General features: G+C 45.2%; 1 protein-coding gene across 2 annotated transcripts in view; it reads left to right on the plus strand.

Moving 5' to 3' along the window:
• Positions 1 to 15,577, plus strand: part of Gfra2 (GDNF family receptor alpha 2) — a 97,783-nt gene that overhangs the window by 74,054 nt on the left and 8,152 nt on the right. For both annotated transcript variants that reach the window (XM_075949528.1, XM_075949529.1), the window contains 3 exons: positions 11,681 to 11,790; positions 12,689 to 12,829; positions 14,768 to 14,940. In XM_075949528.1, coding sequence (XP_075805643.1) covers positions 11,681 to 11,790; positions 12,689 to 12,829; positions 14,768 to 14,940 — 424 coding nt within the window. The remainder of the gene's footprint in view (positions 1 to 11,680; positions 11,791 to 12,688; positions 12,830 to 14,767; positions 14,941 to 15,577) is intronic.

A 15,577-nucleotide genomic window follows, 5' to 3' on the forward strand; every position in this document is an offset into this window, starting at 1 on the left:
AAATGTTCCTAGCATCCTCCTCTTTTGCATGGATTACAGACCTCTGGGGATTTTGTTCTTGGTCTGTGATTATTTTGTTTTCCATGCTGGGCATAGAACCCAAGACCTTGTCTATTCTAGATATGTGTTCTACCACTAAGCTGTATCCCCATGTAAACATTTTTTATTTAATAAAATTTGTTCTTTAATAATTTAATATATATTATATATATGTGTGTGCGTGTATAGGCGGAGGCTGCTTGTTCATTTCCCAGCTTCCCAGACCTGAAATAATCACACAGAAACTATATTAATTACAACACTGCTTGGCCAATAGCTTAGGCTTTTTATGAACTAACTCTTACATCTTAAACTAACCCATTTCTATTATTTTATATTTTACCATGAGGCTCGTGGTTTACCAGTAAGATTCTGGCTGGTGACTCACATCTTTCTCCTTCTGTGGCTACATGGTGTCTCCTTGACTCTGCCTACTTTCCTCTATCTGCTTGGAATTCCTGTCTTACTCTATTCTGCCCTGCCTTAGGCCAAAGTAGTTTTATTCATTAACCAATAAAAGCAACACATATACAGAAGGACTTCCCACACCACACATATATATATATATTACATATATACATATATATAATACATATATACACACACACCCATTACACACACACACACACACACACACACACACACACACACACACACCATCCTGGTTATCCCCCTAACCCCACACTTTCTCTTATTTACCTCCCTTCTTAGCAAGCCCCACTTCTCTATAAATCTGTCTTCCAGATTCATGACTTTTGTTTTATTTTGTGTATAGTAGAATTTAGCCAGGGCTGTCTGTGTGAATACAGGCTTAGAACTATCTATCAGAGCCTGGTGGGCTCATCAAGGGGTTTACAAATGTCTGCTATGATCCCTTCTCCCAGAATCTGTTAGTTGTCACTTAAGGCTTTTACATAACACCCCCTGCCCCCTCTACAATGTTCCCTGGTCCTCAAGAGAATGGGTAGGAAAGGGTTTATTTAACTCACACTTCCAGGACACAATCCATCTCTGAGGTCATCCAGGTCAGACACTTGAGATAGGAATCATGGAGGAACACTGCTTGCTCTCACACTCACACAGCTTATGAAACTCAGGCCTAACTGCCTAAGGATGGTACCGCCCACAGTGGGTTGGGCTGTTCTAAGTCAATCAATAATCATCACTCACAGACATGGCCACAGGCCAATCTGATCTTGTCAGTCCGTCAACTGAGTCTCCTCCAGGCTGTGCCACATTGATAAGACTAACCAAAAGAGCATTAATATCTTGTTTAGGACTGACTCCTTAACCATCCTTTAATATCAGCATCGTGTGCAGCTGTGGGTTTCTGCATCCATTTACTGCGAAGAAAGGCTTCTCTAATTAAGGGCACGAGTAGCCTTGACTGTGGGTACAAGCATATGCATTTAGAAGGTGACTTGATGCTATGTCAGTCTGGCCAAGCAGCAGTAGATTCTTCCCTGGGGCCCAGAGGCTCTTCATAGTATTTTTTTTAACAGGTTTGCAGTATTTGTATGAATATATATTTATTGATTTAGCGATGCTGAACTATCTTGGCACTACTGGAGTGAAGTCAGCTCAATCATGACGGGTGATCTTTTTGGAGGTGATCTGGGATTCAGTTTGCAAGTATTTTATTGAGAATTTTTGCTACCGTGTTTATCGTGGAGTTTGTTGTGTACTTTTTTGTTTATTGTGTCTTTGTCTGGTTTTGGTATTGGGGTAATGCTGGCTTTAGAAAAAAGAGTTTGGAAGAATTTCCCCCTTTTCTGTTTTTTGTAATAATTTAAATAGCATTAGTTGTAGTTCTTTTTCAGAGGTCTGGTGAAAATCTGCAGTGAATCAGTTTGCGAGCATCTTACAGAGGATTTTTGCATCTGTGTTAACCCAGGAGAAATCCTGGGGCTTTCCTGGTTTGGAGACTGTTTGTTCCTGATTTTGCTTTATTGTTGGTTATTTATCTGTTTAAATTCTTCATTTTATCTTGGTATGAATTTAGTAGGTCATATGCATTGAGAAATTCATTCATTTCTTTTAATTTTCCAATTTAGTGGAATGTATGTTTTTAAGATATGTCTTGTGATTTTCCGAATTTCATTGGTATGTGTTCTGTCTCTCTCTTCATCTCAATTTTATTGATTTAGGTGTTTCTCTTTTTCCTTTAGTTAATTTGGCTAACAGTTTGTCAGTCTCATTTATCTTTCCGAAGAGCCAGATCTTTATTTCATTCTTTATATTGTTTATGTAATTTCTATTTCATTAATTTTTGCTCTGATCTTGATGATTTTCACCCATTTACTAACTTTGGATTTGTTTACTCTTGTTTTTCCAAGGCCTTACAGTGCATCATTAAATTTGTTTGTTTGAAATCATTTAGAAGTTTTGATATAGGCACTTAGCACTACAAACTTTCCTTTTAGGACGGCCTTCATTACTTCCCATAGACTTTGGTATGATGTGGTTTCATTTTCATTCGATTTTATGTTTATTTCCTTCTTGATTTTTTTCAGTGACCCAATTATCATTTAATAGAGTAGTTTGGTCTCCATGTGCTTATGGACTTGGTGAAGTTTTCTTGCTCTTGATATCTAGACTTATTCCATTGTGGTCAGACAGAATAGAGGAAGTTATTTCCATTTTCTTATATTTGCTTTTTTAGTCTTTGTAAACTAATTAATTAATAACTTTTTTTTCCCATACCAATCCCAGTTTCCCCTCTCTCCTCATCTCTCCTCCCCCCACCTTCCCTGTACCCCACCCCCATCTGCTCTTCAGAGAGGATAAGGCCTCCCCTGGGAAGTCATCTAAGTCTATCCCATCACCTTGTTGAGGCAGGACCAAGGTCTCCCCTGCCCACTCCCTCCCAGGCTGAGTAAGGAGGTATCTCTCCATAGAGAATGGGCTCCACAGAGTCAGTTCGTGCATTAGGGTTAGATCCTGGTCCCACTTCCAGTGGCCTCCATATACTGCTCAAGTCACACTATTGTCGCCTGCATTCACGGGGCCTAGTTTGGTCCTATGCAGGTTCCCCAGGGGTCAGTCTGGAGTCACTGAGCTCCCACTAGCTCGGCTCAGATGATTCTGTGGGTTTCCCCACCATGGTCTTGACCCCTTTATTCATATTACTGCTCCTCCATCACTGATGACAACTTATGCTGGAGAGGATGTGGAGTAAGAGGAACACTCAGCCATTGCTGATGGGGGTGCAAACTTGTACAACCACTTTGAAAATCCGTATGGTATTTTTTTTTTTTGGAAAATTAAGAATCAGTCTATTTTAAGACACAGCAATATCACTTTTGGACATATACCCAAAGGAGGCACACTTACTCCACAAGGACATGTGCTCAACTATGTTCATAACAGCATTATTCGTATTAACCAGAACCTGGAAACAACCTAGATGCCCCTCAACCGAAGAATGGATAAAGAAAATGTGGTACATTTACACAATGGAGTACTACTCAGTGGTAAAAAACAATGACATGTTTAAATTTGCAGGTAAATGAATGGAACTAGAAAAAGCCATCCTGAGTGAGCTAATCCAGACCCAGAAGGACAAATATAGTATGTACTCACTTGTAAGTGGAGATCAGACATAAAGCAAAGGATAACCAGCCTATAGTCCACAACCCCACAGAAGCTAGAACTCTCATCCAGAAACAGATGGAAGCCAATACAGGGATCTACAACTAACCACGGGGCCAAGTTTCCCAGAGTCCATTTTTCTTATATTTGTTAAGGCTTGCTTTGTGTCCTGAATTGTGGTCTGTTTTGGAGACTCTTCTACGTGCTACTGAGAAGAATGTGTCTTACTTACTGTTTCAGTGGAATGTCTTATAGATGTCCAATAGGTCCTTCTGATTATTGGTGCCATTTAATTCCAATGTTTTTCTATCTAAATTTTGTTAAGATGACCTGTCTGTGAGTGAGATTGGGGTATCAAAGCTCCTACGATTACCGTTTTGGGGCTAATTTGTTGTTTTATATCTAGTAGAATTTGTTTTCTAAAATTGGGTGCTCTTGTGTTTGGTGCACATATGCTTAGAATTGATGTCCTCTTAATAAGCATTGCCTTGTGAGCATGAAGTGTCTTTCTTTATTTCCTTTGACCAGATTCGGTTTGGAGTCGATTTTCTAAGGTATCAGAACAGCTCTGCTTGCTTGCTTCCTAGTCCAGTACTTGTAGCAGTCTTTCCCATCAATAACTTTATTTCAGGGTGATGTTTCCCTTGATGGTAAGGTATGCTTCTTAGAAGCAAAGATGGATCTTGTTTTTTAATTCAGTTTGATAGTCTGTATTTTTTTTTATTGGGGAGTTGAGACCATTAACATTCAGACTTATTACTGAAAGGTGTATATTAATTTCTGTAGTTTTGATGGGTTTGTGAGATTTTCTTAGTTTCGATGATGAATTGCTCTGGTATTGTCTATTTTTCTCTATAGGCTCTTGGATGTATTTATCTTCCTCTTCGGTCTCGAGTGTTCTCTCCAGCATCCTCTGAAGAGTTGACTTAATGGTCATAAATTCCTTTAGTTTGTTTTTATCATGGAAAGTTTTTATTTCCCCTTTACTTATAAAAGATAGCTTTCCTGAGTTTAATATTCTCTCTTGGCAGTTATGATCTTTCAGAGCCTGGAATCTATCTTTCCTAGATTTTCGGGCTTTAAAGATTTCTCTGAGTAATCAACTGTTATTCAGATGGGCCTGCCTTTGTATGTATGTGACTTAGCATTTCTCCCTCGGAGCTTTCAATGTCCTTTTTTTATTCTGTGGGGTGTTCTTTTTTTGTATTTTAATCATGCTGTTGTGAATAAATATTCTTTCTGGGCCTGCCTATTTGGTGTTCTTTGGGCTTCTTACTCCTGTATGAACTTATTTTTCCCAAGATTTAGAAATTTTTATTTTATGTCTTTACTGAAGATGTTTTCTCTGACTTTGACATGGGAGTCTTCTCCTTCTCTGCCTATAGTTAACAGATTTGGCCTGTTTTGGTGTCTCGCAGACCCTGCATCATCTGCTCATGCATTAAAGTTTCATTTTTCCATTTTCTTTGGTTGAATGGTCCAGTTCCTCTAATTTGTCTTTAAGCCCAAATATTCTGTCTTTTGCACGATCCATTTGGCTGGCGAAACTATCCGCTGAACTTTTTATTGGACTAGTGGAGAGTTTCATTTCCAGCTTTATTTCAGGTTAATTTTCTTCTTTGGTATTTCTACTTCTTCCCTGAATTCTATTTTCATACCCTGAATGAGTGTCCTTCTTTCATTCAGATGTGTGTTTGTGTTTACTTGGGCTACAGTCAGTTTATTACTGTCCAGAGGTCATTCTAGCACTGGGGCTTGAATTTCTTCTTGGGGACCATGGTTATGGGACTGGTGTTTTCTTTTTCTTTACCTTTCTTTCTTTCCTCCTCCTTCTCCTTATTCTTTTTTTGTATTGCTTACATTTGTTTTCCTGATGAGACCTGGTCATCTGGAGTTAGGTGGTTGTTCAATGTGTCTTGCTAAATGTTTAATGCCCACAAAGCTGGAGCCTGGAGGTAAGCAGAGGATTGGGCAACTCAGAGAAGACTAGGTAAGAAGAGGCAGGTAAAGGCGTGGGAGGGTGTGTGTATGTGTGTGTATGTGTGTGTGCATATGATTTCCTGGGTTGCTCATAGCTGGTCAGTTGGGGGAGTGCTTTCTGTCCATATCTGTGCCAAGCCAGGCCAGTTTGCTTTGGTTCAGTCTCAGAGGACTGTAAACAGGGGATGGCAGCTGTATACAGTTGATAAACATGGTAGTTGTATAGTTGCGGGGGAGGGGAGCGGCTTGTCCAGGTTCCTGCTGGCTGTGTTTCATGTGGTATTTTGCGGGAGCAGGAGGGATGAAGCTGCCTTAGATAGGCTTTACTTTGGCTGGAGCGTGCTCCTGAGCCAGGGGAAAGGTTACAGATGGTTGGGACTGAGGTGTTTCCAGTCTGGGTCCAGGGCGGGTTGGGGTGTGCATGACAGTTTGTCAGGCGTGAGCTCCAAGGGCAGGTTTTTTTTAATTGATATTATGTTTTGGTGTGTCTCTGTTTGGGGCGTGACCGCGGTGTGTGCACATGGTAAATGTGGAAGCCAGAGGATGAGATGAGGTGTCATCCAGCCACAATGTCCCTTCATCAGAGATAGGGTCTCTCATCACTGTTGGGCTTGGCTGGCCGGTGAACCTCAGGAATTCTCCTGTCTCGGTACTCCAGCCTTAGAATCATAAGCACATGCCACCATGCTAGTATTTTATGTGAGTGCTGGATTGGAAGCGGGTCCTCATGCTCATGAGGCAAGCGCTTCACCCACTGATCTGTCTTCCTAGGCTTCTGCTTAACCTTTTCATGGCGTGCTTTTTCCTGGTGGTTTTGAGCTTGGCCAGAAAAAGCCGTTTAATAGCAGAGAGTGAAGCTAAGTAGTAGTCAATAATCAAAAAGTAAATTAACTAACAGAGACACAGCTAGGTTAAAAATAAAAAAATTGATTGGCTCACAAAATAAAATATAGGAGTGATAGAGGTGTATTCTAGGAAGCAAGGAAGTCTCTTTCCCTTCCTCCCTCCCCCTCTTCCCTTTCTTCTCCCCTTTCTATCCCCTCTCTCCTTTTTTCCTTTCTTCATTCGAATTGTTATGGAAGTGTTTTGAATGTGACCCAAGGCCACTACTGTGGAGCTGGTATGTTTGTGCTCTAGTCTGGAAACCAGAAAGCAAATAATGCTCTTTCTTGCATCAGGAAAACCTTAGTCAGGGATCCCTCTTTGGACCATAATGGCCAAGAGAAAGGGGTTTCAGAGTTGATCCAGTCTAGGCCAGGTGTCCACCTGATTCCAAAGATGGTGTCCGTACAGTCTATCCCGAGTCTCAGTCTGTCTGTCATGGCAGGGAGGACATGGCAGAATTCATGGTGGTGGCAGCATGTGGTAGAGGATTCTCACATCATTAATGAAGCGGAGTGGCCAGAATTAGGGACCAGGCTAAAGCCTTCAAAGCCCCACCTCTGGATGGCTGCTAGTTCCTTCCTCCTAAGGCTCCACATTCCCCTTCCAGGCACCAATAGCTATGGAACGTACATACACCCAAAGCGTGGGTCTACGGAGATACTTCAGATTCAAAAATGTAGCACTCCTTAAGAGATTTGACAAGGTGTTACAGCCTGGAACAAGACAGAATGTCACTGATAAAACACAGATCTGTGTCCTTTCTTTTGGATAACACCACACACAAAGTAGTTAGAAGAGCGTGTTCATTTAACTGTGTACTGTGTGTCTCTTTGGGTGCAGGAGTGTGTGTGTGTGTGTGTATGTGTGTGCATATATGTGTGTGTACATATATGTGTGTACACGTGTTCATGCGCGCACACGTATGTACTTATGTGTACAGAAGCATGCATATTCTGCATGTAGCCACAAGTCTCCTAGGATTTTAATTCTTCTGCTGGGCTGTAAAGTAGGAGCATTGAAAGCTGAGACCAGAAAGCAGGACCTGAAAAGCACTGCTAAGCTCAACTCTGCAGCCTGTTCAGATGGCCTCCCTTCAGACTGGAGCCTGCCACCCCACCCTCTGGAGGCCTAGTGGAGAGATTCCTAGCTCTGTTGCTACAGTTTCAGGAAGGGTGTGTTTGGGGCGGAGCCTAGAGAATTAGCATGTCCAACAATTTCTGGCCAATGACAGTGCAGGTAGTCTGTGCCTGGTTACCACACTTGGAGAATTTCTTTGAGAAGTGCCCCACCCCCCAGTCTGGGTGAGTGCTCCTATTTGGGTTGTTTTCTGCATCCCCAGCTCTGCTCTTTCTCCTTTTGCTGGGGCACCTGTGCTAACAGATAAAAATAAGAGGATTCCCAGTAAAATTTGAATTCCAGATCAGAAAACTTTTTTTTTAGTACAAGTATGTCTGAGATGTATTATAATAATAGTAATAATTAAAAAACTCACATTCATCTGAAATTCAAATGAGATGGGCATCCAGCATCGAATATGGCCACCTTTTCATCAAATTAGGGTCAAGTGCCTCTCTCCTGCTGCTTCCCTGTGATTGAATAGGCCAGAGCTCTTAATGAAGCCTGCTCACAGAGGACTTGTGATTTTGGGGCAATCCACCTGCTCCCCTGAACTCAGTGAATAGGAATTGGTTTGTGTCCATTTCAGTGCTCTTGCTGGCTCTCTGCTTCTTTCTCTCTGTTTATCTGTCTGTCTGTCTTTGCCGCTCACAATTTCTTCACCCCATCTCTTTTCTGTGTGTGTATGGGAGTGACTTAAAGGCAGAAATCTGTGATGTGGAAGACTTATCCCAGCCAAAGATCAACTCTTGGCAGCGGTACAGAATCCTAGAGACCAATGACATCCCAGGGTGGAGGGGATGAGTGACATTTTGCCTGGAGGAGATGGAGATCACCAGCTGGCACCCCACATATTATGGGTTAGGCTGGAGTGTTCATGTGGTTGGTTCTCATTGTGTTGGGGTTGTTGGAGTTTGTACAGGCATGGAAGGAAATTGACTCCACTTGGTACCTTTAGCGGGCGGAGGGAGCCCGCTGCTATGGGTTTATCACAGATTGAGGGGCAGAGAAAAACTTGAGCAATCAAAGGCCTCCTGGAGACTTGGACTTGGCAACCTCCTAAATGGCCCCATTTGTCCCCTTCGCTTGCCAGAATGTCATAATGCCGAGAGTGGTAACGCTGACAGCAGAAGGCCTAGCTGCTTCCCTTCCCTTCCTTTCCCTCACCAACTGCTGGTCCAAACCCACATCCTCCCCTTCTCTTTCCTCTGTACAGTTTCTTGTCTGGGGTCCTGGCTCTAACCCCCAGGCTTCTTTAAGAGCAGGAGGCTGGAGCCACATAGGGCTGAGATGCTGCTTTTCTTGCACATCACTCTGGGGCCTGGCCATGGGGGCTCTCTGCACATTTCCCAGCTTCCAGGGCCTGTTCTCCCTGATACATTCTTCATGGCATGGAAAGGGAGAGTGGGCTCAGGGTGGGGCAGGGTCTCTTGGGACCCAGCAAGCTGTCTATGGAGCCCTCCCTTCCCATCTCGACACAGGATAAAGTGGTGTGTTTTCTCTGTGGGTCCTGAAAAGCTCTTTCTTGTTTGTACTGGCCAGACCCAGGCATAGTGCTGGGGACCAGACATCTGCATAGAGAAGGCAACAAAGATGATGATCCCTGTCTACGTTGGTAGCTGGCTGCTCTGTCTGTTACCTCTCATCGCTTTATTGAAGCTCTGGGCAGACAAAGCTTTCTGTTTGTTAAGCAGGGACACTGAGTACCAGAGACACGCCAGTGAGCCCCAGGTCACATAACAGGGCAAGGGACTGAGCACAGCCATGTGACAGATGGCTCTCAAAGCAGCTGGACTGCCTTCCTCCTTACCAGCTCAGGAGCCCCTCTAGCCACAACTCTTGAAAACGTCTGTCCTCTTTTACCGTCTGTTCCCTGGCTTGCATCCTCACCGGCGCGTCTCCTGCAGAGCCTGGCTGATCTATGGTCTGCTAGGGAAATGTCCTAGATCCCTCAAAGGACCGCTCTCCTCTTCTTTCATTTATGTTGCCATTCCTCTCCAGCCTTTGAGCTGGTGACATTTTGAGAGGCTCCTTGGACTTCCAGGCCAGCTGAAAGATACGCCAAGTTCCCAGTGCCATTTGATTTTGGAGTCAAACTTGTTACAGAGGAGAAGGCTGCTCTGGTTGCTGGCGGTGACTGGAGCAGTCCAGGAGGCTCCAACAGCTACAGGTCTAGCTGGAGCCCCCAGCTCAGTTTTGGGCAGATCATGTGATTTGTAAGGAAATAAGCAGATAGTGACATTCCACCCAAGTCCTGTGCCCTAGTCTGGGGGGGTTGGGGGTGGGGAGCATGCTGCCTTGACCATACCATCGGGGTTCCCTTCTGATGTTGTATTGACGTGCTTACCATTCCCATCTTGACTCTGTCAGTCACAAGTCAGGGGAGATGCTCTAATCCAGTTGGAGCAAGGATGAGGGATATAGCTACCATATCCTTTAACACGTTTAACAGGACCTTGGAGGATATGGATGAAGAAAGAAATAAAATTGCCGTGTTAGCAATGGGTGTTCTCATTGGAGAGACTAAAGAAGACAATGCCAGCGAGCCTCTGTGCTGTCGAGTCACCTGGTGCAGATTTTCTGTGTAGTTGCAGATAGAAAAAGAGCAGAACTATGTGGTCATAGGAAAAGTCCTCTGTGGAGAAGTGTTGGGGGTGGCTTTGGGGACGCCGGAAGTGGGAGACAGATTCTATACATTCCCACGTGGATGCACGAGTGTGTGTGTGTTGGGGGGATGTCATACAGAACAACATCATATGGAAGATGGTAACTAGTGATTGCTCTAAAATGCAGGATTCTGCAGGATCTCCATTTCTGCCTTTATCTTTTCCTATTGCCCTTGCTTCCTTCTGAAGCAAGGGAAGATTTGACCAAAGCAGAACTTTTGAAAAGCCTAGTGTTTTCCAGGGATGTACCAAAGTACTAGGGACTAGGCAACTGAAGACAGACCCTTGCTTACAGTTCTAAAAGCCACAAGTCTGGAGTGTCAGTGGGACCATGCTTTCTCTTGCAATGTCATAGACTCGGATGAGCTGATAAATGAGGTCACACAGTCAGGACACTACCTGTAGGAGGTGATGCTTGCCATAGGCATGATAGGGAGGGAAGGAGGGAGGGAGGAATCCCCTCTAGTTCAGGCACTGCGGCCAGAGCACCAGGGTAAGAGGGAGAAGGAAGGGGGCTAGCCGTGGGCGTTAGACTTTGCTTCACATCCAGTTCTGAGGTAGGGGCAGAGAACAGGCCTGGTCCTGCTCCTGGCTGAGTGTGTCACAGCTGTGCACAGAGGGGTCCTGTGCACGGTGTCACAGGAACTGACAGCAGCGGGCAATGGCGTGCTGGTCAGGAAGAGAAAATTTTACAAGGTGGGCTCTGCCTGGTGATCCTGGGAGGCAGGAGAGGGGCAGCCTGTTGGCCTTTGTTCTGACACAATGCAGAAGAGTCCAGGCCAGAACGAGGAGAGGTCGTACCCTAAGGGGACTCTTCCTCCTTGTCCCTGAGTTCTGGTTTAAGTTTCAGGTTAGGGTCGCAATCATGGGAACCACTTTGGGTTGGGAAGCGCAATGTGTTCCAGGATTTGGGCAGTGTTCTCCAAGGCTCTGGCTGACAGGAAGTGGAACCTAGTTTCCTGCCCTGGTCCTAGATGCTGTCTGTCGACACACTCCTTCCCTCTTCTCTGTTTTCTGACAGCAGGAACCAGTTAGAGAGCATTGCCAGTGTCTCTGACTTTAGTTTTGCTCTTTTTTTTTTAAAAAAAAAAACAAATCTCACACTTCATTCCAGGCTGACACTGGAACTCACTATGTAGCTCAGGCTGGTCTCAAACTTGTGATAATCTCCCTGCTTTTAGCTCTCTAAGTGCTGGTGTTACAGATGCGTGGCTGGGGCTTTTCTTAAATTGCACTGTGCCTGCCTCTGCCCGTCTCCCTTCACTTTCTATTCCCTCCTCTCCTGGCTTCCTCAGGTTCTAGGATCTGCAGTGTGGAGCTTCTATGCCCCAGGCAGTGCGGAGGAGGCTGGAGCAGACTGCCAGACTAAACTGTTTCCTCCTTGGGTCTTTTCCTGACACCAGGTCCCGCCTGGCAGACTTCCACGCCAACTGTCGAGCCTCCTACCGGACACTCACCAGCTGCCCTGCGGACAACTACCAGGCGTGTCTGGGCTCCTATGCTGGCATGATTGGTAAGCTCTCCTTGTGTTTTCTGTGCTTTCAGTGCACCCCCCCCCCAACCTCACTGGGGTGGGGAGTGTTGCAGTCCAGTCCAAGGTCAGTGAAAAAGACTCAAGGCACAACCTTGCCTGTGGCAGATTCAGAGTAGTGTCCAGGGGGAAGCAGAGGGAGGCTACTCCTTACTAGGAGGGGACCGTTTTTTTTTTTTTTTTTTTTTTTGGTTACAAGGCCTTGGAAATTAAGCTACAGCTTTCTAGGCCCTGCTAATCAGTCAATCGGGACTCTTATACTGAAACTTTCACTAAGTAGCTGATATTTTTTTCTTTTTTAAAGATCTATTCATTTATTATGCATACAGTGTTCTGTCTGCATGTATACCTGGCACAAGAGGGCACCAGATCTCATTACAGATGGTTGTGAGCCACCATGTGGTTGCTGGGAATTGAACTCAGGACCTCTGGAAGAACGGCCAGTGCTCTTAACCGCTGAGCCATCTCTCCATATTTCACAGACAAGGAACTAATGCTTAGGAGAATCTGAGTTCCTTGACCAGGCTCACTTAGTTGGTAAATCCTAGTGCTGAGATCCAACCCAGGATGGGTGCCTTCATCTTTTAGATTCTAGAAGAATCACTCTGCACGTTTGTGAGGGAGAAAGCAAGGACCTGAAGGCTGGGGCTGAGCTGCTGGGGTCTTTTCTGCCCTTCTGACAGCATAGAGACTGGTCTTCTCTAGGCCTTTGACTTTTCTGGTCCTGCTGACTCCATGGTCACTAGGAGTCATTGTGCTCAGAGTTAGGATTGTAAGTTGAGGAACCTGAGTTTTGTTTGGTGTTGGGGAGGAGGGCAAACATGAACCTTTGTCCTATTGTGTCTACGCATCTTTTTTTCCTTCCCTTTCTCACTCCCAGGGTTTGATATGACACCCAACTATGTGGACTCCAACCCCACTGGTATTGTGGTGTCCCCCTGGTGCAATTGTCGTGGTAGTGGGAACCAGGAGGAAGAATGTGAGAAGTTCCTCCGAGACTTCACAGAAAACCCATGCCTCCGTAAGTCTGGGAAGACTTCCCCTTCTGTTTTGTAGTTGGAATACACTTATGCTACCTGGGAAGGAACCTAGAGCTGCTCTGGCCATTTTCCTCTCATCTTCTTGGGATGGCCAATGATACCCGTGGGGCTTCTGTACCATATAGGGGTTCCTAGAGACCTGAAGTTTTGAGCTCTTGGAGATTTCATACCAGAACTGTCAGCGGGCTGCCTGAGCCTACCATCAGAGTCTCTAAGCTCATGGGATGCCAAGATAGAATGATTTTCATTGGCTGTTCTGACAGCATCAACCAGTTTCCTTTGGAGACTGAGAGTTCCCATGAGGACCACAGGCACCCTTTCCTTGTAGTGGGTCTTTCCTCTTGGAATTGGTGACTTAAAAAAAAAATCATTTAACTACTGGTCCAAAGGCTTCAGAGAGAAGCAGTCACAGTTAAATTTGGCCTGCCTTTGGTCTTTGCAGCCTGGCATCCCTTGTCGATTATGACACTGGCAAATCTCTTCCCCCCTTCTTTCTCTCCTTTTTTCCTTCTGTTCATCTATTTTTTGCCTTCCCTTGCCTGGCATTGGGGATTCAGATTTCAGTGCCTGTCATTAAAGCGTGCGTAACTAGGTGGAGGTAAATTGGAGTCATCTGTGATCCCAGCACAGATGGAAGCTGTAGGCTGCAGTTCTCTCTGGTGCCAGAGTTAAGATACCCAAGTCCTCCTGGACAAGGGGGGACTCAAGGTTTCTCAGAGGCTGTATCTCTTGAGGACAGTTGGATATTAGCCAGCTGCAAGGTAGGGACATCTGGTGGTCTACTCTGACAGGTTCCCAGGGCTCCCTAGAAGGACACAGACTGACGAGGAGATTGCAGGGCAGAGAGCCTTGTTGTACAGCATTGAAAGTGACCAGAGTGGCCTGTATCTGGACTGGAAGATAGCGTACTCCTCCTGCAGATCTGAAGGCATTGGGGCTTTCTTGCCTGAAAGTCATGGTGGTTGGGAGGTAGAACAGAGTGGTAAAAGGATACTGACCAGCAGTTGGTGTTGGCATCCGGTTCAACCGGGATGTGAGTAGGTGTCATTGGGGTTATGGAGGATATGGCTTTTATGGGTGGCCTAATACTGTGAGTCTCATACTGTAGTAGGTGCTTGTAGGAGAAGACAGGAACTAGAGGTGGAACCATGAGATGGCTAGGAGATAGTCTGAGATGACATCTAGTGGATGGGTTAGAAGGCACCATAGGCTCCCAAGGTTCTGCCTTGGAGGACTTACTTAGGTATCGAAGACATCTTCAGGACTGGCAATAAAGGGGAGAAAGCATTGTTGATAGTAGGAAGATATGCATAGTCCACAATGAGACATGACTTTGGAGGTAGATATTTCCATAGATATTTGTTGAGTTTTAGGAATAATTTTGTTCAAGAAGTCCAATTAGATTGCCCCAGTGGATTAGTGCTAGTTGGTGGTATGGGATAGGAAGGCCGTCCAGGAAAAGTCAGTGATGTGGAGAGGGAAAATGGCTGAGGCTGGGGTGGGGATCAGGTAGTACCTGAGTTGGCAAAGGAGTTGGAAGAGCCTGTGCCCAGGAAGCCATGGATAGGGCCTTCTGCAAGAGAGGTCTCCAGTGCTGGCCACCAAGAAGATGCTCCTGCCATCTTGGCCTGGCCAACTGTCTCTAAACTTCATGGCTCCACTCTTATAGCAATTCTCATTTTGCTAATTTCTTTCCATTTTGATTTTTCTGTCTTTTCTAGTTTTTCTGTGCTATTTTCCTCACCAATTGGGAGAACACTTTCTGTCTGAAAGGAGCCTTAGCAAAGTCAAACTCCAGTGTCCAACCATTTGTCTCCAGCTTGTAGGCTCCTCTGGGAGAGCAGTAGTTAGGAAGGAAGTTCATCAGGAATGACGGCAGCAGGCTCTGATCTTGCTATTTCTATCTGCCCTCTCTCCAGGGAATGCCATTCAGGCCTTTGGCAATGGCACAGATGTGAACATGTCTCCCAAAGGTCCCTCATTTCCAGCTACCCAGGCTCCTCGGGTGGAGAAGATTCCTTCATTGCCCGATGATCTCAGTGACAGCACCAGCCTTGGGACCAGTGTCATCACCACCTGCACATCTATCCAGGTGAGGGCTGTGCCTCTGAAGCTTGGGAACAGGAATTCGGCATAGCTCAAGAGCTCAGAATGCATCAGGGTCAAGCATATGGGAATTCACTGAAATGGAACCATTGAAGGAACGCCAAAGGTTCCTTAAGATCAGGAGCCCAAGGGCCAAGGAGTTGGGAAAGAACATTTTTTTTCACCTCTTTGTTCATGTAGGCATTTTCTTTGCAGCCGTGAAAACACTTGCTACCTAACAATATTGCAGTAGACAGACTGGGGTACAAGAGAAATGTAATAGTTGCCATTCAGCTGCTGTCTGCTAATTATCAGTGAGCATGCTGGGAATTCTCATCTTGTTAAATTCACAATGAGGTGACAGTGTTCTTTTTTAAAATTTTATTTATTTATTTGTTTGTTTGTTTTATAAACCAATCCCAGTTCCCCCCACTCCTTTCTTCCTGCTCCCCCCACCTTACCCCACCCCACCCCCAATCTGCTTCTCAGAGAGGGTAAGGACTCCTCTGGGGAGTCAACTAAGTCTGTCCCATCATCTTGTTGGGGGAGGATCAAAGTCCCCCCTGCCCAGGCCTGAGCTGAGCAAGGTATCTCTCTGTAGAGAATGGGTTCCACAAAGTCAGTTCTAGGGTTAGATCCTGGTC

Source organism: Microtus pennsylvanicus, chromosome 15, assembly GCF_037038515.1.
Source record: "Microtus pennsylvanicus isolate mMicPen1 chromosome 15, mMicPen1.hap1, whole genome shotgun sequence".
NCBI lineage: Eukaryota > Metazoa > Chordata > Mammalia > Rodentia > Cricetidae > Microtus > Microtus pennsylvanicus.